Genomic DNA, 24169 nt, shown 5'->3' with positions numbered 1-24169 from the left:
GTGATTACTAGATAAGCATATTCTTCCTTTACAGATTTATTTGAAAGTTCATTTAAATGAACAGAATCTTTAGAGGGCTTTGGATACTGACCCAAGTAAGCACTAGACAACAGAAGAACGTCAGTCCAGTCAAACTAAAGTGCTCCTTTGGAATTTACACACAAGCTTAAATATGGCAAGATTTCTTTGTAAGAGAAGGCCAAAATACAAATAAATACCCAAATAAAAGACAGATAACAGGAAGTGGGGAGATGTAGCCTTTTCACATGAGAAAGAAACTGAGAGATGGAGGGAAAACAGGGTAGGCAGGGAAGTGAAGAGGATGAAAACAGAGTTAAGAAGTGTTGTGTACATGTACCAACTCCACACAAGGATTGCAATTTTATGTACTGCAAACATGTACTAATTAAAAAAAAAAAACTTGAAAAGAAGTTCAAACACTAAAGAAATATTTTTAAAGACAAATGATTTTCCCATGCATCTGTCTCCAAATTGAAGTGTGTCTCTACTTACTTTCATCTTTAAAAACCAAGGGAAAGCAGACACTACTCACTGAAATATTGCCATAAGCCATCAGGATGGGGTTGATAGGAAGAGGAACCTATGAAGAAATTATTGTACACCATTGTTAAGATAGTGATAGCACTTTTCACAGACAGGGTAATAACAGTATTTTATAATTTTGAAAAGAGAAAACTCTAAAAAGTAGAGTAGTACAAGGCTCTTTAGTTTTCCACAGCTGTAAGCCTCGGTAATACAAACCTGAAATGGTTATCCTGCCTCCCAAACCAACATGAAAACACGAGCTCCTAATCTAATACATTAATCAGTTAATCTACAGTTTCTATTCTTCCCTTGCTATTAAGACTAAGATTCGTTCCTCCTATTGTTCCTCCCTTTCTTTTGATAACTGAATTAGAAAAGATTCCACTGCATTCATCTTATATATCAATCGTGAAGGGGCAAAATTAAAAGGTTAACTAAAAGCCTGCCCAAGATGCCAGCCAAGACCCAGCAGACATGTTCGACAAGCCCAATAACAGAACACGTCTTCCTTTGTGTAAACTTCTATCTTTGCTGCCCTCCTGTAACTGGTGGCCTTACAATATAACTTAAAGTGTAACAGGACATTTCTCTCTTTGTATAACCCATGCTTTGTATATCCAATAGCCTTATGATGTAACCAGAAATGTTTAAACTCTTACAAGCAACCCATGATGTCACCCAACCTCCAATCACATCTGCCAAATCTGCCTGTGTACCTCCTCACTTGCTTTTCCCTTAACAGTCCTGAATCCTGCAGGTGGGCCTCTGGCTTTTTGGCAGAGATCCTAGTCAGAAACCCACCAGTGTAATAAACTGTCTCCTTAATCTCCTCGGCTGTTTCCTCCCTTGTTTGGCCTGTTTTCCATAATAATCTGAGTGAATAAATTCTGAAATGGAATCCTATTGTGTTTTTTAGCTTACAATTTAATGGACTATCATTACCTCTTTGCCTGCAGCTTTACAAATGGCTTTGTGTTCTTTCATTTTTGCAGTTTCTTCTCGGTAAAGCTCAATGGCCTCCATGATCCTCTCAGCCTACTCAAAGGAAAGAAGGCATTATAACATATTCATCACCTCAGGACACAAATCAGAAGGCCTGACTTATCACGTCAACCAGCTTGAATCAGTTTAATAAACACATGCCAAAAGAATGCTAAATACCATCTATAAATGTCTGTGGTTTTATTTATTATTTAATTTGTAAAGAAAAGATTAAGGTGAGACTATTTCTGGATTCCTCAAGTAGGGAAGTTTCTAGGAAGACCTAAAAGGTGCTACTTTTAGAAGGAATCAGCCTTCCTTGCTAGAAACCATGCACTGAGCAGGTAAAGATTAAGCTTTCCATCTCAAATTTCATCAATCTTTTGCCCCAAAAAGGCGATTTCACTACACAGAAACATTTTTACTGAAAATCTGGGGTCCCAGATGGCACTGAGGTAGGACAGAAGAAATAGGCAGAAGTGAGAAGGAAATCACAACTAAAAATTATACTCTTAATAAGATTGCAACTTCTAAGACCCAGCCAAAGTTATCCAATGGGATCCATATCTGTATTCCTTTAGTTAAACTTAGGCTCCTTTCCTTTAAGACCCATCATACCCAAAATTCTTCAGGAATATTTAAAGTCCATAAATTGGCTTGAGAAAGTGAAGAGTGTAGGGAGCCGAGTGACAGGCATTGCTGCCTCCATGCCTCTCTCTATGGGCACTGCGTCTGCCTACATTAACCATAATCCTCTCCTGCTTATATCACGTATCCGGATGTGACGGTGACCCTGTTGTATTCATCTGTTTAACCTCTTCCTGTCCCAGCTCCCGCCCTTAGCCTATAAAAGGTGTGATCATTTTCTGAATAAACTGGAGGCTTGATCAGATTATCTTGACTTGCCTCTATCTCTCTTTGTCTCCCCTATGTCTTTTATTCAATCCCCGTTCCCCCTCCAGGAGTTCTAGATAGGTTGATCTACAGGCCAGATCAGAAGAGTAGAGACCTGATCTTAAAAGATAAAGGAACAATGGGGCTGGAGATTTAGCTCAGCGGCATAAGCGCCTGCCTTGCAAGCAGGCAGTCGTGAGTTCGATCCCTGGTACTGATAAAAAGGAAAGACAAAAAAAAAAGGAACAAATAAAATCCAAAGAATGTTTAAATTACCTATTAAAAACACAGCCCAGAGCTATAGAATGGGCTAGTTCCCTTCTTAGGGGTAGGCTGCCTCTTCCTAGGGTTTTTACCCTCCAAGCGAAACATAAATGTTCCCTGTTCCAAGAAACAATGCATCTCATTTCTCTGAGCACCCACATCCACTCTTGTGAACTAAAATTCCTGATTTACAAACCCTTCTGAAGCGTCTTTGTGACACATTTTGAAAATTATCTTTCCATGACAAGAATCAGCCAACCTGTAAGCCCTTTCTAATCAGAGTGGGTCATATTCCTCATCTGGACTTCAGGAACCTCCTCAGACCCTGTCCGGTGTCCGGTGGGATAGGTTCCATATCAACTTACCGCTTTGACTGTTTCAATAGTTTTCTTTCCAGTGAAGTAACTGTCACCTTGAGTTTCTCCTGGAACCTACAAGAAACAAAGCGCCTTTGAACAATACTACTGACAGGTGCTAGAGGAGCAACAAATAAGTCTTTTGTCTATAACAGGCATTAACTTATGCAAACAATAACACAGTTATCAGTTGTCATTAAGTACTTTACTTTATAGACGTTATCATATGAACATCCTGTAAATGCTTAGATTGTGCAAGTTCCTAAAAATCTTCTCATTTTTATTTTTGTTCTACAGTGAATTATATAATTCTCTAAAGTCGCCTTTTAAAAACAAAAGTCAGAATAACAATTGCTCAGTACCAAATCTGGTCAACCATTTATCTCACAAAACCTAAATGTATAGTTGAATAAAAACCCTTCACAGATTCGTTCTTACAGAGCTGAAGATTCCTTGGGAATCTAATCCCAATTCTAGTTCCTCTTACAATTATGGTAAATTTCAAGGTATGAAAAGATTTACTTACAGCTGGTTGGTCTTCTTTGGCCACACTTTCCTCATACTCTGCTTCCCTTTGCTGCCATGAGACATTATCAACAGTTAATTTGAGGTAAAAATCATAGTCTCTATGTAAAATGAAATAAGGCAGTAAGAGGCCTTTCCTTCCAAGCAGTTCTCTAAGGATATCTGCGACTCTACCTGACCTCTCAAACAGGTGACACTGCTCTTGGAAATATCTTCTAGAGACTCTTGGTCCTGAGCTGAAAGAGGCATGACGGCCCTAACAGGAAGCTTCAGCTAGGGAGCCTGTCAGTTACCACCTGCGTATTTAAAATGAAACCAAGCCTGAATTCTCACCATCTCTCTTTCTTCCTCGAGAATAAGAGGCTCCCTTGTTCTCTCCCAAAGTCTCAGAGATTTGTCATGAGATGATGATACAACGTAGTCCCCACTGGGGCTCACAGCCAAACACCACACTTCTTGGTGGTGCCCCTGGAGAAAGAAACACCAAGAAAACCCCCAGTAAGACTCATTCATAGACTGCAACCCGCTTATATTAGTGGGGGACAGACATGTTCCTAACACCAGTTCTTAAACCCTGGGACAGCAGAACAAGTGGGAGGTTACCTCCAGGGTCTGTATGTGTTCAAATCTGTCTGCATCCCACTGCTTAATCTTTCGGTCTTTCCCAGCAGTGAAGAAGAGGTGAGACTTAGGCACAAACCGCAGGTACATCACGCTGAAAGTATTCAAAAGTCATCGAACTCCAAGTTACTAATAAGTCTTCCAAACATACATAGCTTCTGACTAGCTAGGTCTAGAATATTTGACTGTACATTAGAACTTTCCACTGCTTTCTAAACAACGGACATTGATGCTCTAGGAAATGACAGAAGCCAGGGGAGGCCTCTAAGACTGCACCTACCTGTCATCATGTGCGAAGAGAGACTTATGGCAGTCTCCAAAGTCCAGACCCCAGATTTTCACATTTCTATCAGCAGAGCCAGTTGCTATTAGGGCTCCGTCCTGTAAGAAAGAGAAGCTAAATATTATTTAGTATTTAAATTCTATAAATTAGAGAATTAATTTATTAAATTAATAAAAAGTTAACCAGAATATTTAACTCATTTCTTTTAAAACCATTAAAATAAAGCCAATAATATTAATTTCATCTCTCTACTAAAAGCACCTAATTCTTAATTTTTACCTGTAGAGTTACTTAAAATTCTTAGAGACTGTATGAATTCTGTGGCTTGAGTATTCCTAGAGTACCATAGTGCAGGGTTATACTTTCATGTAAGATTATCTATTAACTGTGTTAAACAGGAAAGGGAGTCTCTAATCTCTGGCATGGAATCGGGGCACAGCACAGGAGGAAAGAGGAAACAATGAGACCAATTAATATGTCAGAAAGTTGATGATTTAGCTTGTATCCTCCTAGCACTATTTCCCAGTATCTTTCCTATGTCAATGCAGAGTTCAAACAGCTTTGTTATGCACTGATCAGACAGCTACAGGGTCAGGTTTTTGTCCCTTTCTCCCAGACTATGCATTATTTTTAAATACACATTCTTTCCTTTAGTCATAACTAGATATTGGAAAAATGATATTCTGACCAAGAGACTATAGATAATGCAAACAACCACATACAAAGACAACTTCCTTCTTACCAGTAAATCCTACAGTACAAAGGGGAAATCTTTTTAAAGTCTTTCATTTTTAGGATGCTTTGCCAATTACACAATTTCAGACAGTACAATTTAGGAGAGCCACAGCAGTGAGTTACAAGGATTAACTGAGAGTTCTATGAAATTATTCTGAAAAGATTAAACATATTTAAGACAGGATTGTAATACATAATGTACTACTTGTGGAGAAAGTCAGACATACAACAGAATGAAACTATCTGAAATGAAGACATCAAACCAAGAATTGAGAAAAATGTCAGTTTTAGATAACTTTTTTTTTGTACCGGGGATAACACAACCTCACAGTTGCCAGGCGGGCGCTTATACCGCTGGGCTAAATCCCCAGCTCTTAGATAACTTATTTTTAAAAATCTTTTTATTTTAATGTTAACAAGATATTAAAAATATAAAAACATTTTTCTACAAAAAAATTCACAGTAAAATAATGAGAGAATAACAATGGTTAACATATAGTATATCATGATCTTATATGAATGGCCAAAACGTTATTCAGAGTACAAGTCATGAACAAAAAAGAAAAGAATTCTCTCTTACAAAGAAGAAACAACAAACAGGACAAAACTTCCTTTTTAGTGAAAAAAAAATCTAGTATAAATGAAACCAATTAGTATTTATCTTAAAATATTTCTGACACAGCAGAATAATTTGGAGTTATGTAAACTTTTCCCTACTTCTCATTTATCCCTCTTATTACTGAGACACTAATTAAACTTTACTTACATAAGAGATGTCCATGCATATAACAGGCAGTTTGTGTCCATACAGTGAGAGAAAAAACTAAACATAAAAGAAAAAATATAGATAACTCTTTTATCTACAATATATAGGTATAATTACATGTGGGTCAAAAATATAAATAAAATGCAAAATTAAACACATTCCTAGATTGTGTTTTATATTTTAGAAGAGTCCCTGAAGACTGGTTAAGATTATCCTTGCCCACTGTACAGCCCACTGCTCACACCAAGAAAACTGTCACACAGTGAAAGGAAGGAAGCCCCCAGAGGCTTGCTGCCTGTTAACTGCAAAGATTCCAGAACACCTGATTTACAAAACATTACCAGGCCCAATCTAGTCATACCGACTCCAGAGTTTGGGTCTAATATTTTAAAAGACCCAAAATGATCCTGAAGTCCAGCCATGTGGAAATACTGCACAATATACCTAGAATGCTCTTCCAACTATGGGCTATGGTAGGCTTTTCTGTTTACAAGACGTTTTAAACCATAACTTGCTTCACACAAAGTTTATAGACCACAGAACTGTTTAAAAATCCTTAGCTTTCCTAGTATACTGACAAGGTTTTTATTTACACACAAATTTGCTGGGTGAGATAAGGTTACTCCTTTAAAATTTCAAACCAAATTCTTTTTTTTGTGGGTGTCTTTTTGAGACAGGGTTTTGTTATGCAGTTCAGGATGGCCTTGGACTCCCCGGGATTCTCTTTCCTCAGCCTCACAAGTACTGGGATTACAGGCGTGTACCACCATGCCCCACCATTCAACCCAAATTCCTAAGGTCAGTCAGAAACAAAGAAAATATTTCCACAATACCTTTAAGGTGTCAATGTAGAAAATTTTCACAGTACAATCCAGCAAAGACACAGCCAACAGTTTTTGATTGGGAGAGTAACTGACACACAGAACCTCTTCGTCTAGTTGTAAGGTTCGAGTCTGCTTCACAGAAAGTCTAGCATCACAGAAAGAAGAAATCAAGAAAAAAAACATACAAATGCGTACTCCACAAACTCATGGCAGAAAATTCCAAACTCGAGTACGACAGAGATACAAACACTTATCAACAGGTCATTCAATGACTCCTCATTTTTACCCAGAAAAAAAACCTCACCTCTTTTGGGTACTATTTTCATCTTTTACCAACTCAAAGTCCCAGAACTTGACAGATTTATCTGCACCACCTGTCACAAAGCCACGCTGAAAATTAAATGACACATTGATTAAAAACCGTTTTAGTACAGAAATTTTGTTAAGAAGACATGTCAAAAGAATCTAAAAGACCATTTTTATTTGATGCATAGGAACAGAATTAGGAGAAATGTGATTCTTCCTAAATGCTTCCACTATTTTTGAGGGCATTGCTCTCACGAACATTGAAGAATTCCCAGTAACGTAGAGGTGACAACTAATAACAAATTCTGCCAAGTGTGTCCAATGTACCCAAAACTGTACTTTGATTTACTGTAATGTCTTAGGTGTTTTACATGTTTTCTGGCCATTAGTCTGGTTGTTAACCTGTTTCTTTAGTAATTAACTTGATAAAGACAGGAGAAAAAAAAATTTAAAAAGAAAAAAGACGTGGAACAGAATAAAAAAAAGAATTGACATGTATTACGTACATGTACCAAGATCTCATAATGAATGCAATCATTAGGTACTGCAAACTTATACTGGTTAAAAAAATATTTTTTAAAGATGCATTTATACTTTAAGAAGAAAAATTCTTAATGAACATTGTGGGGTATTTTTGTTTGCTTCATGTATGGCAATAGTCAAAAGAATTTGCTACAAAGACAACTATTTTGAGATATATAGATAGTAACCTAAATAAATTTGTTTAACTGCTTCACCTAAGAAGAGTACAAATTTGTTGTTGTGAAATCCTTGTTTAAAACATAGCAACCATCTCATGATCCTTGGTTTTGTTAAAGTGAAACATTACAAAATTTATGGAAAATACAAAACATTCCCAATATAAGGTCTTACTACTAGTTTAAATTCATAGTTGTTTGTTTTGATTCCAAATTACATGAAAGTATGGACTTATTCTTCCAAAAATACTATGTACTTTCAATGGAACAAAGGCTTGCCACCATGGAGAAAACTGTAATGAATGGGCTGAATCTTTTATGGTATTGTCAAAAAATGTATCAGAATCTTTCCAAGGACTAGCACCATGGCTAGAATAAATATTCAGTTCTCCAGGATGACTCTCATGAAAGGGGCCACATTTTTATTGACTTTTAGGGGCTAATACATTTCTTGAAAGCACTAGATTTTATTCTCATCGATGTCTGGACCAATGTGGAAAAGTCTACTCAATTCATTGTACTGTGCTACTCATAAATATCACAAACTATTAGTTAAAAAAAAAAAAATCATGAGAATAACAATTTGATGCCTTGTTGCTAATCATTAAAAGTAGCTCAACCAGAATTCATTTCATAATGACAGCATGGATACTGCCAGGCAGAAGAAATGAGATCAAGGATAAAATTTGAAGATTAGATACATTACAAAAAGGTTTTCTTAAAGAAGCCTCAAGAGCTGGGCATGGTGTTGCATGCCTTTAATCCCAGCACTTAGGAGGATAAGGCAGGAGGATCACTGTGAGTTTGAGGCCAGAATGGGCTACAAGTGAGTTCAAGGCCAGCCTGAACTACATAGTGAAGCCTGTCTCAAAAAAACAAAACAAAGCCAAAAAAAAAAGATGCCTCAAGAAAAATCATTCTCAGGCAGCAGTTAATAGAAGAGTTGAGGCACATAGCCAGAGTATTAAAAAAAGTACAAAAAGCACATCCTGTTTAGTTACCTGATCTGGAGAGAGAGACATGGACCACAAGGCTCCATCATGGGCTTCTATTGTCTCCAGCAGATTTCCTGAGGCCAAGTCATACAGCTGCAACTTCCCTGTCTAGGAAGACACAATAGGTACACAACTCTAATGAGCACAACTCGATTTTCATGATTTATGCCTATGCAATTTAGAAAAGATTTCATAATGAAATATCAACACACAATTCATTGCTTAAGGAAATGGCTCGCATCCTTTGTACCCTATCTCAATAAATGCTGTTAAATCCTCTGCTGACACGTGGAGTCAACCTTGGCTGGGCTGCCATGCTATACAACTGTGCAGCCCACAACCCTGTCACTTTCATTGGTTCCACAACTTTGAAAGAGAAGCATCACAGCCACAGGCAAATCAAAACAAACATAACCAATGCAAAATCCAAAACCCCTCCAGTCCTTTCACTAACCTACCCCTTACAGTGACTGCTTAACCAATTCTTTCTTTACCGGGTTTCACCCTCCTTCACAACATTCTGACAATGAGAAAGATCTACCTACAATGCTAAAAAGGGCAGTGAACTGAAGTAAACACATAAAAAATTTTTATTGTTATCCCCCAGTCTGATTCCTGATTAGAGATCTGTAAATGCCACAATCATGACGCTGGCATGTAACACATATGTAGTGCTATAGCCTAGCTATGTGATGAGCTTCTACACCATATGGTGGGAAGAATGTGTGCAAAACATGAGTCTTGGCCTGCTTAAATTATCATATGTCCTATGAAAAGCCTGGTTGCTGACAGATTTTGGGAACGGATTAACTTATGCGGGCTCTGCCATCCATCAGTGGATTTGTTTACTGATGAGATTTAACACTGGGAAGTGACACAAACAGGAGGAGGGGCAGAATTGAAGGGCCTAGAAGACAGATCACATCTCACCCTCAGGCTCTTCTCTGGCTCTTTCTCTCTGCTTCCTCGCTAACATGGGAGGTGGACGATCATCTTTCCTCTACTGTGCACTTCCTATAAAATACTTCTGTTTTGCCCAGGCTTAGACACAATGGAGCTGCTGACCATGGACTGAAACCTCTGAAACTGTGAGTCCAAACAAATCTGTCCTCCTTTTAATTAATTTTCTGGTATTTGATTAGTGGCAAAAGCAGTTACTAGCGCAGTTTCTTTAGAACTCTATGGCCTTTGGTAAACATACACCTGAATGTGTTTTGTTCATCTGTGAAAATGGAATTCCTATCATCAGTGTCTCTGAGGAGGTTATGAGGAGAAGAGATGTACATTAATTGCCAGCTGCAGGAGTCAGGCCAGGGCCTGCATGTCGGTCATGTCGGTCATGTAGGCAATCTTCACAGCAATTCCCAAAATGCTTTCCCAACAGAAAAGGGGACATTTATGGGAATAAATGAAAAACAAGAAAAAAATTTAACTCAAATGTTAATGCTGTGTCCCTGACACTGACTTTAAAATCTTTCTAACATTTTCTATACTTTTTGTTAGACAAGAAATATCCACTGTGACAGGGGCATGCTCATAAGATTCATGCAAATATGGTCCAGGTTTCTGGAAATAATAATGACAAACCCTTGCCAAGCCATTTTCAAAACATCCTACAAATGACTCCAATTTATTCTCCCTGCTACTTTACTACCAGCTTGACTTAGGGTCAGTTATTTGATGTGATTTGTGGTCAGTTATTTGTGTCCAATATCTGTGCTGAGTCCTTTGCATATTTCATTCCTGTGAAATGTGTTATCAATACCATTCTACTCAAGAAAACCAGGGCTAACAGAGTTGAAGTAATCTGCTCGAAGGTAACCATTATTAAATGCTAGAGCAAGGATTCTAATATCTGTGTAAATGCCATTATTCTGTTATACTGATAAGCATTCTAAAAGAAGCAGTGAGACTTCATAAAATTACTCATTTTATAAACATGGAATCTTAATTTAAATCCCATGCCTGCTCATGCCAAACTGCTTACCAGTTAGTCATTAGAACTTGGTCAGTTTGGTTTTATTTGAATGCTTCTATCTGTCAAACATGATACCAAATATTTGATATATTTTACCATTAATTTTAATATATTTTATTATCAAATAAAATAATATTTAATACATATGCATTAAAATATGTATGAAAAAATGGTCATAATAATGAAGATAGTTATATCATGGCCATTAATTTAATATTACTTTTCATAATTTGATATTCCTTTAGAACAAATTAAGAAAGCAAGCTTAAAAAATAACAAAAGGGCAATGAACTACCATTTTCCTATTTATATTTTAAATATGCTGAGAAAGAAGCCATATTTCTCAAACTTTTAAGACACTGTACAGAAATTGTAAAAAGACATCTCAGTTTACCTTTGTTCCTATGATCACCTGCCTATCACCAGGTACAAAGAATGAACACAGTGCATATTCACAACTCATTGTCCGAATACACTGCAGTGTAGACCTATGAGGAAAAAAGAAATAAAAAACTCTTATGTGAGCGGGACCTGCTTCCACATTGTAAAAGTGAGTGGGACATTCTGACACATCCTTAGTCACAGAGACGGATCGACACAAGAGCAAAATCTTAACATTTCTTAACTAAGATACAGTAACACTGAAGCAAAATAATATAAAGCATCAAATCTTATTTTCTTTGTTCAGATATCTCCTGATCCTAAAGAACAAAAAATATGCAAAAGCAAAATAGAAATATCAGCTGGGTTTTTCAATCTCTGACCCACCATTACCAAGAAAACAGGTGAGCCTGAAGGATTAAAATGGAATCAATCTATCATTACATTTTTCTACACACAAAGTTCATTTTATAGGACATAAACATTCATCCATTCAACAAATATGGTGACATGTTACACAATGATGCTTTGGTCAATGACGGGTCAAATTTATGAGCGTCTTAAAAGATTATTTTGGGGTTGAAAATTTCCTATCACAAGTGTCACTGTAAGGGCTGTATCACTTTGGTGCATGTTTGTAATGATGTTGGTATACACACACCCATTGCTTTGCCAGTTAAAGTACAAAACACACAATTACGTACAGTAGATAATACATAATATTGATTAATATAACTGTGCTATTGACTTCTATGTTTATAATACTATACTTTTGATTAGAGGGTACTCTAGTTATAAAAACTGTTTACTGTAAAACACATGTCATGTTACCCTGGCTGCATCCCGTATGTATGATGTCACCACTTCTCTTGACTGCATCAAGAGGCCACGACAAGTGACTGATCTATACTACGTGGCTTTAGGTATATAACGGGGAAATCATCTAACAGTGCATTTCTCATTCTGCTTCCCTTCTGTTAAGTGGTGGCATGATTGCACAAATCAAATGCTTCACTATATTCAATTTTTACTAACTGCCTACAACATGCCAGGTTACCATTCTAAGTGCTAGAGATACAAAAGTGGAGAAAATACTAAAGGTCCTTAACATCACAAAGCTTAACATTTTTTGGTAGTGTTAAAAATATAAATACTTAACACATTAGATAACAGCAGGCACTATGGAGAAAGAGAATGCTGGACAAAGACAATGAAAGGGGAAGGGATAGGGACAACAGGATAGCCATTGCATAAAAAGACAGGGAGAGCCTGTAGATACCTAGGAAAACACGGGTTCAGGAAGAAAAACAGGGGCAAGCACATTTTGTCATGATTAAGGGGTGACAAGAAAGCCAGTGCAACTCAGAGGAACTGAAGAGCAGAGTAGAAAGAGAGGAAGTCTCTTAAGGACTTTGCTCTGCACAGTGAGGTGGAACTATTGGAAATCACCAAACTTCCACTGTGAAAAGATCACCTGGGCTGCTCTGTGGACAAGCAAGCAAAAGGGAGCAGTGTGGGGCTGAGATCAGAGTGTATGCAATGAGGTGTGGTGGCAGCCAAGACTGTGAGCTATGGTTTGATTCACAATCGTTCTGAAAGGTAGAGCTCATTGGATTTGCCAAGAGTCTGGATGGATATGGAATATGAGAAAGAATTAAGAATTGCTACAAGGCTTTGGGCTAGAACAACTAAGAGGAAGTTAAGTGTTGATGCCTAATAGACATCAGGTGGTGACATAAGGTATTTGCATATGTAAATCTGATGTTCAGAGGGGAGGCTGATGGGATATAAATGTAGAGTTTAGATAGAGAAAAGGCTGAAAGAGCCTGTCTTGAAGTACTCCCAAGCACTGACAAAAGAACACTAGGCAAAGAAAAGGGACATAATAAAAATTTTAAAAAGTGTTTCAGAGGAAAAAGTTATCAACCCAAGCAGAAAGCATCAAGTAAATCTTCTAAATTGCTGCATTTAGAAACATGGTCACTGATAGCGTGATGGCTGTTTTGGTGAAACAGTGGGATAAAAGCCTCCAAGGAGAGAGACAGAAACAGAATGGAGAAAAGGAGTCGTAGAATGGAGCAGTAACTGAAGAATGATGCAGGGATGAATGACCGTTATTGATTTTCACATCGGAAACATTAGCATGCACACTCAGGCTTACAGAAATGATCCGAAAGTGACAGAGATTAATGTAGGAGAAAGGAAAATTACTAGGAAATGGAGAGGAGAAAGGATCTCACATGCAAGTTGTAATCAGCTTTGGTTAGGAGGACCCACACAACAATAGAGAAAGAATGTCATGGATAGAGACACAACCAAACTGTATAATGAATGCTCTTCTAGATGTATCCATTGTTCAGTGATGCAGAAAACAAGGCTATCAGCATAAAGATGGTAGAAGTATTTGATACTTGAGAATGGTGAAAAATAGTCACCAACAGGGGGGGGAAAAAGGTGGAAAATTTCAAACAACACTGAGAATGTACATGACTTTAAAAAGTAGGCAACATAGTCATGTTTTTCTCTAGCCAAGAGCAGCCACAAAGTTCCAGAGATGGAAAAAAACACACATTTTTCTACTCTGAAAGCCACAGGACAATGGCCAAAATACATTGAAATATGTTTTGAGAGAACTGCATGATCTTAAGAAGCTAATTACCAACTACTTAGAGTACCAAAACATAATTTAAAGGGAAGGCAATTTCACTGGGTAAAGCTATAGGGAACATCACTTCGCAGACCTGTTCCATATCTTAATGGAATCGGCTGCTGCGGAAAGAACAGCAATGTTGTCTGAGCTGAAGGATAAGGTCCGCACATCACTGCGATGACCCCCAATGGTGATTCTGCTGGTCCTGACAGGCTGAGGAGCAGGCGAGGACGCACTGAGTGAATATAACTCCACCAAGTTGTTCTGGAGCAGGAAGACAGCCTTTAACTCTCCTTGAGGTGCATGGATCAAGTCAAAAGATCTGCATGGGAAAACAATCACAAACATTCTAGCTACATGGGCTACATCCTCTAATGCTTTCTAGAAGACTCTGTGATACTTGCCATCTAAGTTTGAATTTGTACAAGGATTTAAGAAAAATGCTCTGAATATTTAGTAGTAGTCAAGACAGGCTTTTAAGTCAAAGCATCTGGGTTTATTTCTGACATATATCTTGCTTCGGTGTATAAATTTCTTAAAGTGACTTTAAATGTTTTCTGAACATGGGACATACAATTTTATTTTTAAACTGGCAGTAGAAAAGAACCATAACAAATAGGTAAAAGGATATAATAATCCAAATACAGAATGAGTAAGTGGGGCCATGGTGAGGGTCTTAGGGACAGTATGACATAGGTGTCTTGTGATTACTATCTCTAAATTCATAATTCATATAGACACTTAGCTATTACATGATGAACCCACAGTATTTTATAACTTACTATTCTTTTTTGAGATAAGGTCTTGCTATGTAATTCAGGCTGGCCTTGAACTCACTATGAAGCTCAGGTTGGCTTCAAACTGGGAGTGATCCTCCTGCTTCAGCCTCCCAAATGCTGAGATTACAGGACATGACCAACTAATTTACCATTTTTATAAAAACTTTATAAAAACTTCAGATACTATATTTTTACTTACTTGATTTTGGCAGAAGTTTTGATATTAGCTACTCGTTGTATTTCATCTTGCAGAGTCCTTTCCACATTGATTTCAAGGTCTTCCTCTTCTCCTTTGCCAGAATTTAACCTAGGGAAAAAATGGGGGAAAAAAAAAGACTATCAACCTATCATTTTTCTAAAAAGCGGTTTTGCTCTTCCAATCCAAAACAGGCCCTATGATGAACAAGTTATATGGTTCTTCGAAAGTCACTTCGCCACATACGATAATCATGAAGATTAATTAATGTAAAACATTATTCCACTTAATAAGAATGCTCAATAAACGGATTCTGAATGCAACAGCCCACAATACTACTGGGAATAAGCCTTCGTAATTCAAAGTATTCCACTGAAACGTTTCTAAGAAACTTTTTTTTTTTTTTTTGGTGGTACCAGGATTTGAACTCACGACCTCAGGCTTGCCAGACAAGTACTTAGGCTCCTGAGCTAACTTCCCTGCCCCTCTAATAAACTTTTAAACTCTATGACTTTGTAAAGAATCCAGCACTCAACAGTCTATCCATGGCAGATAAACCAGCACAGGTTTCAAAATATTTGCTAAGTCGGATGCCATTATATCTTCTTGAGACTCGATAAATTTTAACCATTAAAGAATGGACTGTCAGACATGGTGGTCAGCCTGTACTCCTAGCTACTCAAAAAGGTGAAAGAGAAGGATGGCAAGTTTGAAGCCAGCCTAGGCTACATAATGAGACCACATGTCAAAATTAAAATAAATAAATTACAAGAGCTGGAGATGTAGCTCAGTGGTAAAGCACTGTGTAGCATACACAAGGCCCTGGGTATGGTTATAATGATCTCTTTCAAGTTACATTGCTCTGAAGTTCAATTACATAAATTTCTAGTCTTTCTTCATAGTCCTAAAGGTTAGCATTATATAGCCAAGCTTTCTTCCTTATGGCTGCCACCATTAAACACATGATATGAGCTCTTGAGAGTTAAATAGCTTAGAAACTATGTTTAAAAATCTGTATGTCTTTTTAGTTCTGTGTAGGCCTGAGTCTAAGATGCGGAAATGTGCTAGCTATGCAAATGTACCAAACATAAACTCAAACCCACAATTATTTTTCTCTTTTAACAATAACTGGCAATAGAGTAAATATTTTCTTAAGGAAGCCAACAGTTTTTTTTCAATAATATATGGCCTACCCAGGATAGTTCATTAATAGACATTAAAGAAAAAATACCTTGCTTTTTTCCTAGCTTTCTTCATTTTCTTATCCATTTTCTTTTGAACTTCTTCTTTGGAAAGGATACAAAACACTTCTAGCACAGAATCAGTTCCCTAAAAAGGCAAAAGGCTGGTAGAATCCCAAAGGGGCAGTGTGTAATTTTGCTTATTTTCAGTAAGATCTAAAGAGTAACGTTTGCTTTTCTTCCCTCACTCATATTATCCCCTTAAACATCCCAATCTAAGTTTGTTGCCTTAACTTAAAGTAAGGTACCATTTCCCACTCACAGCACTGTTCTGAAGAATAAACAAGGAGTTTGTGCTTTTACACTGCTTGGAACAGCCAGTACTTAAGCATGATAAAGAAACTATTTTTACTCTTATGCTAATATGAAGTAGGGATTTTAGATCCACATAGTATCATATATAATGATTTACTAATATGATAAAAATCTGTCTCTATACTGAATGTAAAAGATTACTATAGTATTTGTAATTTTTTACATTCAGTTATACTCAGAAGGAACAACCTAGTGCCTGTTATTTTCTGCTAAGCTTGGTACTCACATGGCAAGCAAGAATCCTGCCTGTCTTGTCAACTGCAAGGTTCACAACTCTGTCCCTTCCTTCCCGCATTATGGAGCCAGCCTTTCTGCATGAAAGGATGCGCTATACAAAAGCAAGAGAAGGTAAAGTTTAAATGTTAGTTATGCCAAATCTCTGAAAACATAAATGATGACAAAAATTACAAACTTAAAAAAGAATCTGCAGTTCTTGGTATTCAATTCAACTGAAAAAAAGGAATTACATCCTCAGGAGTTTCATCCATCTGAAGAGGACCATCCTCTCCTTCAAATGTGTCCTGGACTTTAGGAGAAGACTCTCTGATTTTCTTGCATTCTGGTTCTTCCAGGTCTTCAATCTGTTTTATAAAAATGGGAAAATAAAAAATGAAATAACATGTTTCACGATATAATTCTTTTTTTTTTTTTTTTTACCGAGGATCAAACTCACAACCTTGCACTTGCCAAGCAGGCGCTTACACCACTGAACTAAACCCTCACCCCAAGATATAATTCTTAAAATGCTAATGATTTGGAAGAATTTTTAATGCCAATAGCTTGACTAGTGATATTTCTATTCAAAAGCTCAACAGCAGGACAAGTATCAAAGCTTACTATATATATAGTAAAAACTCATAAGACTATCTCCCATAACTTTCTATAGTATAAAAATTACAGTTTAGTAAACAATGGTATAAAACCAATGATCCATTCCTCATTAATTTCAAACCTTTCTCTATTCCTGGGTGAAAGTTTATCAGATTCTAGAGGGAAAGAATCAAATTGGCACTAGAAATTGCAAAGGCACTACAAGATGGTTTACATTTTCTCCCTATGTAAATAAAAGATAAACCCAAACCTACATGTAGAGCCCATCAAAATGGCTATATGGCGTAACACTACATAGCCAACTCTAGCTAACCTAAACAATAAAGTCTATAACCTTTTCCACCCAACACAGATTCTTTGAGCATCTGAGAAACAGCAAATCTTCTCAGAATATACATATTTATAAAAACATAAGTTCTACATAGAATTTTGTGAAAGGAAAGGTTCCCAAATACTTTGAAATCCATCCACGGAAAGCCAAATGTCCAGGAACAACAGGGTAAGAATGCTACAAACTAAGTACTAACAAGCCCAGAAGCTGTAGGCCTAAAGATAACCTGTTTAGGGGCTCAAATTCTTTGTTTAGAAGTTTCAAGTTATCAATGTAATAGAATTTCTTTTTTTCTTTTCTTTTCTTTTCTTTCTTTCTTTTTGGTCTTTTTCCTTTTTACCGGTACTGGGGATCGAACTCACGACTGCCTGCTTGCAACGCAGGCACTTATGCCACTGAGCTAAATCCCCAGCCCCCAGAATTTCTTTTAGTACTAAGTGAAGATTTCAGTATTACATTTGATTCTATATTAAGTGAGTTTATAAAACTTCTAAAATGTTTGAATGTCCACTTCGTATGCTTTGATACTGTGACTTTAGCAACTGTCTCTAGGATGATAATTGTAATCTATTAACTGGTGATTTCTTACTATTCTTTTTTTGTAGTTCCGTATTAATTGAACCCTTACACTGCTTTGTTTTTTTTTTGTTTTTTCTCTTTTTCCTTTTAAATAAAAAAATAAATAAAATAAAATAAAAAAAAAAACAAACTTCTAAAATGTGACACTACCCAAAATCCAAAAACATACCTCTTGCAGGTAGTCTATGTCCCAGGCCCTCAGTTCACTGTCTGATGCCCCAGTGATGAGTCGTTTTTCTTCTGACACCAGAACTAGTCCCCACACCTAAAGAGCAGGCAAAGATCGACACAGTTTTTAAGATTTCAGATTGTATGTCACAACACAAAAGCCCAACTATACTGTAATAAAATTTCTTTGAAATTCCAAAGCCTAAGAAAAGACACATAAAGCCAAATCTTTCAAAGATACACTAAGAGAAATATCATTTTTACAGACAGCAGAAAGCAGCTTCTAATAGACTCGCTGATTGCTGATAATAGGTTGCTCAGTAGGCTCTTAATGCCAAATTTAGATAATGGCTGTTAGTATAAATCCTCACTACAACCCACTCAAAAGAAAATTCTAGGTCTCACACTTTTTTTGCTTTCGGCCTTGGGAAAAGGGCACCATTAACATCTACTGCATACTTTTTAGCTCCAACGTTTACACAGTAATAATAACAATAATACTGCTGCAAATAAACAGCTAAAGGTTTTAACATGCTTTTCTTCTTTATTCATTCCAGACTGCATAGCTTTGAAAGCTGATATAAACAAAGTCCTGAGGAGGATGCAAAGAGGCATGAACCACTCCATGAATTTGACTGAATACATCTAGGTTCAGGTAACCATAACAGCTATACTTCGGTGTTTATGTGTCATGGTTACAATACTATACACAGTATTATTAAGCCTGTCTACAATTTAAAAATTAGGAAACACATAGTCTAAAAACCACCCAAGGCCAATTTTTATTAAATGCTCTGACAGCCAGTACTACTTTCACCAAATAAGTCATACTGCTTCTCAAAACAGCACATGGTGATGACTATAAGCAGTGAAAACAAAGCCCTGAACAGGCCAGAAAAGAAAGCCATCTTTGCCTTGGCATTTTCTCCCTGGGCCCATGATCCCACATATACCTCAGTTCGGTGGCCAATCATTGTTTTGAAACAGTGCTGGGTATCAAGGTCCCACCACTTCACCATTGTGTCTTTTCCACTAAAAGGAGAAACAGAGAGAGATAAAAACTTATTTATGAAGAATCATTACTAAGAGGAAAATCAAACTCTTTTGTTGCTTTAAAAAATGATATACTGTACAGCAATGACTATGGCTACTATTATATGTGACCTTCCCTCTGAAAACAAAGCACCCTAACTCTTTTTGTGATTATTCTTATACAGAAAATAAGGTGTTCCACCCACAAGCACAAAAATGCCTTGAATACTGAGTACTAAAGAACACAGAACCTGGTCTATCATGCCCTCTACCCACCATGGCCACCGTGTCTAACATGGAACCATCTTAGACTTCCTGTTTTCTTACCTCCCATGTTCAGGTAGTCTCCATGTCGTAACAAGGTCTGCTTTGTAAAGTCTCTAAAGTTTGACTCCTTCTAATCCATGTCAGCACACAAACTTCAATTGAAGTCTCACTACCTGACCTATTTTAATAGCTTTTCATCTGGTCTGTTTGTTCATTATTGGTCTCTCATCCTATGCAATATATCATTATCATGCAATCTCAATTTTTAAAATTTATTCAAGCTCAGTGCTCTCTGTAGAATCAAAATCAGGCTCTGGCACATCATTTTCAAAATCTATTAACCAGTTCTTAATGCCTTACTGCAATTCTTCCCTACCAATTGGCTCTACTCTTCTTGTTCAGATATCTCTTTTCCATTTCTTGACTAGCAAAAATCTGCTAATCAGATTTCATGACCAAATTGGGAAAAACTCCCCATCCAAAACTTTGAGTTACAAAGTTCATCCCATAATCCCACCTATAATGTTATTTTTCATTTTTATATTCTCTGTATTATATACAATTTCTATTAGAACTACAGAATCACTCTCTTACAGCAAACATGTTATGTGATCATCACACACAAATGCACCTGCATCCTATCCTGCAGAAGCAAATCTGTCACTGGGGTAGCATTTAGATTTCTATTATAGCTTTTTATGAATTATCACCACGATTCTTCTAATTACTGCCCTTCCTAGATGATCATTCCTTGGGAATAATAATTATTATATTAGATAAGCCATATGAATTTGTTGATATTTGACAATTTTGATTTACAAATACAGTAGTTGCATATGATTAAGTGTGAGAGCTGTTGTTCAGAAAGTCTATCGAGTACACTTCTCCTTAAAAGGCAGGCTAAATCAAACACCTGATATTCATATCTCCCCATTTCTCTATTTCCTAAATTTGTAGGGATATAGCAAGTAGATACTTAATAAAAGGTATACCAAAGGTTAAGGAACATGGAAAAAATATCAGAAGAAATAAAAGACAAAAGAGAAAGGGAAATTTCAAAAATGCCTCACCTAATTCTGGAGAGCTTTATGATGCTATGCGGAAGGGGAAGTGTTACAGCCTGTATCTGGAGACCCCTGCCCCAAACCCTTAGGCAGTCAGAATGGGCTTTTCAGAGGTGGCTGGATCCAAGGAGTGCCATGCTGAGATCAAGGGTGTGTACACTGATAGGCTTGTCATAATTATGGGGTAAGGGAAGCCCCACCTGGATGTGGGGGGCACTACCCAAAGGGCAGGTAGCCTGAAAGGGATAAATGGGAGCGTCAGGCTGCTGCTACTTGCTGCCTTCTGCCTCCAGTGAACTCTTTCGCCTCTGAGATGCACCTCTGCCATGCCTCTGCCATGCCACCTTGCCTGGAGGCAGCCTTCTGTGTTCAGCAACACCTACAAACTGGGAGCTAAATAAACCTTTCCTACATTAACTCTGGGTGTTGGGCATTTTGTCTCAGCAATGAGAAAAGTAATTAAGACAGGAGGGATGAGAGGGGCTCAGGAAGCAACAGAGGAAGGTAACACCTATGCATCAGCACAGCGTGGAGAACTGAGTAAAGGATGAAACCAATTTTCACTTTCAAGTTCTCTCCTATAAATTTTCCTTAAAAAAAAAAAAAAAAAACAGGAAATTAGACTTTGATTTTTTGTTTTGTTTTGTTTTACCTAGTAACTAGTAGATTCTTTTCTCGTAGAAATAATGCTTGCGTAATGGCATCCTTGTGCCCCTTTAAACGGTAGAGGCCACTTTCATTGATCACATCCCATACAATAACATCTGTATCCTAAAGGAATGAAATAATACAGAAAATAAGTTTCTTTATCACAAAAGACCTAACATCAAACAAAAATTTAATTATTATAAAGGCAACACACAGTACTTGTGGAAAATTTAGAAAGCATAAAAACAGTAGAAGCATAGTCCTTAAACCTCCACTCAGCAATAATCAACAGATCCTTTGTTTGACATTGTTCCAGTAATGTACAGCTCCAGATTGTTATTTTCCTATTAGAAAACAGATCATTATACTTACATCGGTTTATAACCCCTTTTAAAATTTAATAGATTTACTAATTAGCTACATAAAGCTGTATGTGTTTCTCAGATTTCCATTTGGTTGTAATAATCTATGTGGCACTGGTACTAACTTCATCAATATCATCATTTTCAAATTATGGCTTTACAATGCATTTTAATATCCAATATCTTCCTGTTAATTATTCTTCTTTCCCCAAATTTGGTGTTTCCAATTCATGTTTTTCTTTTTTTTGGGGGGATGGGTGCTGGGACTCAAACTCATGACCTTGCACTCGCCAGGCAGGTGCTATGCTGCTGAGCTATATCCCCAGCCCTCATTTGTTTTTCTATAGATGCTTTAAAATCATCTGGGTAAATTCTAAACAAACAAACAAACAAAAAACCCCTTGGGTACTCAAACTGCTTCAACTATACAAATGAAAAAGTTAACATTTTTAAATATTTTGTCTTTCCATTCAAAAATATAAATTATATCTTTATAAGTATTTTATTACATTCTTCAGCACTTTTATATTTTATGTTACTTAACATCTTATTGTAAATAGGATCTTTTAAACTTTATTTTCCGCCTCCTAATTTTTGAGAAACAAGAAATCATTGATAAAAAAACTATTACATTCTCTTATTTTCAATCTTTATTTTCTTTCTCATTTTACAATTTTGGCTAGTACTTCCACAGTGATGTCCTATAATACATGCACATTTCTGTCTTATTTCTATATTTCATAGGCTCTCATCAGAAAATATGACAAGAGGGGCTGGGAATACAGCTCAGCAGCACAGGCACCTGCCCTGGTAAGCGCAAGGTCCTGAGTTCGATTCCCAGCACCAAAAAATTTAAATAAATAGATAAAAAATGAGAGGAAATAAAATAAACCCCTCAGTTTACACCCACCTACCTTGTATTATTCTTTTACCACCAACATACTGTTTTGAACACTGAGGTCCCTTAGTTTCACCCAATAATTTCTGTGAACAACCTACTTCAGCCTGAAGGCTCCTTACATATCAAAGTCTGAACACCTGTGTCAAAGTCTCACCTTGGAGCCAGAAGCCAGTCTTCCCCCCAGCTGATCATACTTCAAGGTAGTAATAGCAGCTTTGTGGCCATTAAAGGTCACATTTCCTTCCCCACTCAACAGACTAAAGATTCGGACAGACCCATCCTCATAACCAACAGCTAAGTGCAGTCCATCTGGAGAGGGGCACAGGTAAGTGACTTCTTGTTTAAGACCTTGAAGAATAAGGATCTGAAATCAAAAGAATCAAAAACAATGTGGGGAAGTTAATCATGTAACCAAGAGAAAAGTGTAGGAATCATCAGGAATGGTAAACTTGAGAGTATCAATAATTCCAAATCACTCTTCTGAATAAGGCTATGACACTTATGATCCATTTTGAGTTCTTTCATATATGAATCATTATCTGTATGAGATAATGAAATATCAAGAAAATGGCATAATACATGCAAAACTTACCCAGGCAAGAAAATAAACTACTAACACTTTATGTCTACATCAAATGATTTTCAAGTAAGAGTCATAAACCCATCCTTATTTAGCTAGGTTCCATTTTATGAGAAATCAATTTGCACAGCAAGGAGTACTACAGTGGTTTTATTACCAAGCCACTCTGCGTGGCAACAATATAAAATATCAGAGTCACGTAGTTAATGGACAAGATTAAAATCCCTATTTGGCAGAAGTGATTGGCTTAAGGATCTCAGAATCACACAGTCAAAAAGTAGCTTAAAACTCTTGTCCCTCATCTGTGTTAATAAAAAAAAAAAAAAAAAAAGGATTCCATTGACATAGCAGGGTAATTCTCTATTTTAAATGCCTAATATTTTATATCTAGCTTTTGCCAGTAAAAATGATAACTGATTGGTAAAGTAAATTGATATAAAAAATAAAGTTGTGGATTTCAGGAATTTGGTGGAAATAAAGAACAGAAATTGATGCTAAGTTATCTAGAGCCAAAGAAAAGACGTCTAAGGATACATTCACACAAAATTTAATGCATGATAAATTGGAGCTCATTCATTTCTGTCTCTCCATCTTTAAACACTCATAAATCAGTATCAGCTTTGTTGATTTTTTTACTCACCTTCTCTCCTTTTCGTAAATCCCAGATGAAAACATGTTCACAGGCTGGTACTGCCACATAACGTCCTTTCTCACCACGAAGGGTCACAAAGACAATATTGCCTTTTTGGCTGCCAATCAGGCCAAAGACTGCACTAGCAACATAGCGTAGGTACTGTTTGGTGAGCCCCATGTTATGACGTTTGATACCACAGGGGAGGCAATCTGTACCTATAAACAAAGAAAATTTAGTTCTTTGAATACACTGATCTGCCAGGTTAGTGAACACCAATTGTTGATCATGTAATTAGAAGTATAGAGCCTCTCAATTTTTGCCTACTGCAAATAAATCACTCTAAAATACTTAAGTATTTTCATTTTTTTATTCATGATTGACTATCATTTGTCAAGTTTCATGTCATCTGACATTTGGCAAGTTTCAAACTGGTCACAC

General features: G+C 36.8%; 1 protein-coding gene across 2 annotated transcripts in view; it reads right to left on the bottom strand.

Moving 5' to 3' along the window:
* Wdr3 (WD repeat domain 3) overlaps nt 1–24169 on the bottom strand; it is a 31146-nt gene that overhangs the window by 4338 nt on the left and 2639 nt on the right. For both annotated transcript variants that reach the window (XM_013143068.3, XM_003479267.5), the window contains 22 exons: nt 23738–23946; nt 22672–22881; nt 21259–21377; nt 19197–19275; nt 18245–18340; nt 16802–16915; nt 16561–16662; nt 16010–16107; nt 14782–14889; nt 13895–14125; nt 11167–11260; nt 8801–8902; nt 7100–7185; nt 6805–6940; nt 5972–6028; nt 4468–4568; nt 4170–4281; nt 3900–4034; nt 3568–3618; nt 3051–3116; nt 1489–1581; nt 554–601 (listed from right to left, as the gene is read on the bottom strand). In XM_013143068.3, coding sequence (XP_012998522.1) covers nt 554–601; nt 1489–1581; nt 3051–3116; nt 3568–3618; nt 3900–4034; nt 4170–4281; nt 4468–4568; nt 5972–6028; nt 6805–6940; nt 7100–7185; nt 8801–8902; nt 11167–11260; nt 13895–14125; nt 14782–14889; nt 16010–16107; nt 16561–16662; nt 16802–16915; nt 18245–18340; nt 19197–19275; nt 21259–21377; nt 22672–22881; nt 23738–23908 — 2409 coding nt within the window. In that variant the 5' untranslated portion in view covers nt 23909–23946. The remainder of the gene's footprint in view (nt 1–553; nt 602–1488; nt 1582–3050; nt 3117–3567; nt 3619–3899; nt 4035–4169; nt 4282–4467; nt 4569–5971; nt 6029–6804; nt 6941–7099; nt 7186–8800; nt 8903–11166; nt 11261–13894; nt 14126–14781; nt 14890–16009; nt 16108–16560; nt 16663–16801; nt 16916–18244; nt 18341–19196; nt 19276–21258; nt 21378–22671; nt 22882–23737; nt 23947–24169) is intronic.

The sequence above is a fragment of the Cavia porcellus genome, unplaced genomic scaffold, assembly GCF_034190915.1.
Source record: "Cavia porcellus strain 051 isolate PalLab524CR breed Dunkin Hartley unplaced genomic scaffold, mCavPor4.1 scaffold_1, whole genome shotgun sequence".
NCBI lineage: Eukaryota > Metazoa > Chordata > Mammalia > Rodentia > Caviidae > Cavia > Cavia porcellus.
The sequence above is the reverse complement of the archived record's forward strand: the minus strand, read 5'-3'. Positions and strand labels throughout refer to the sequence as shown.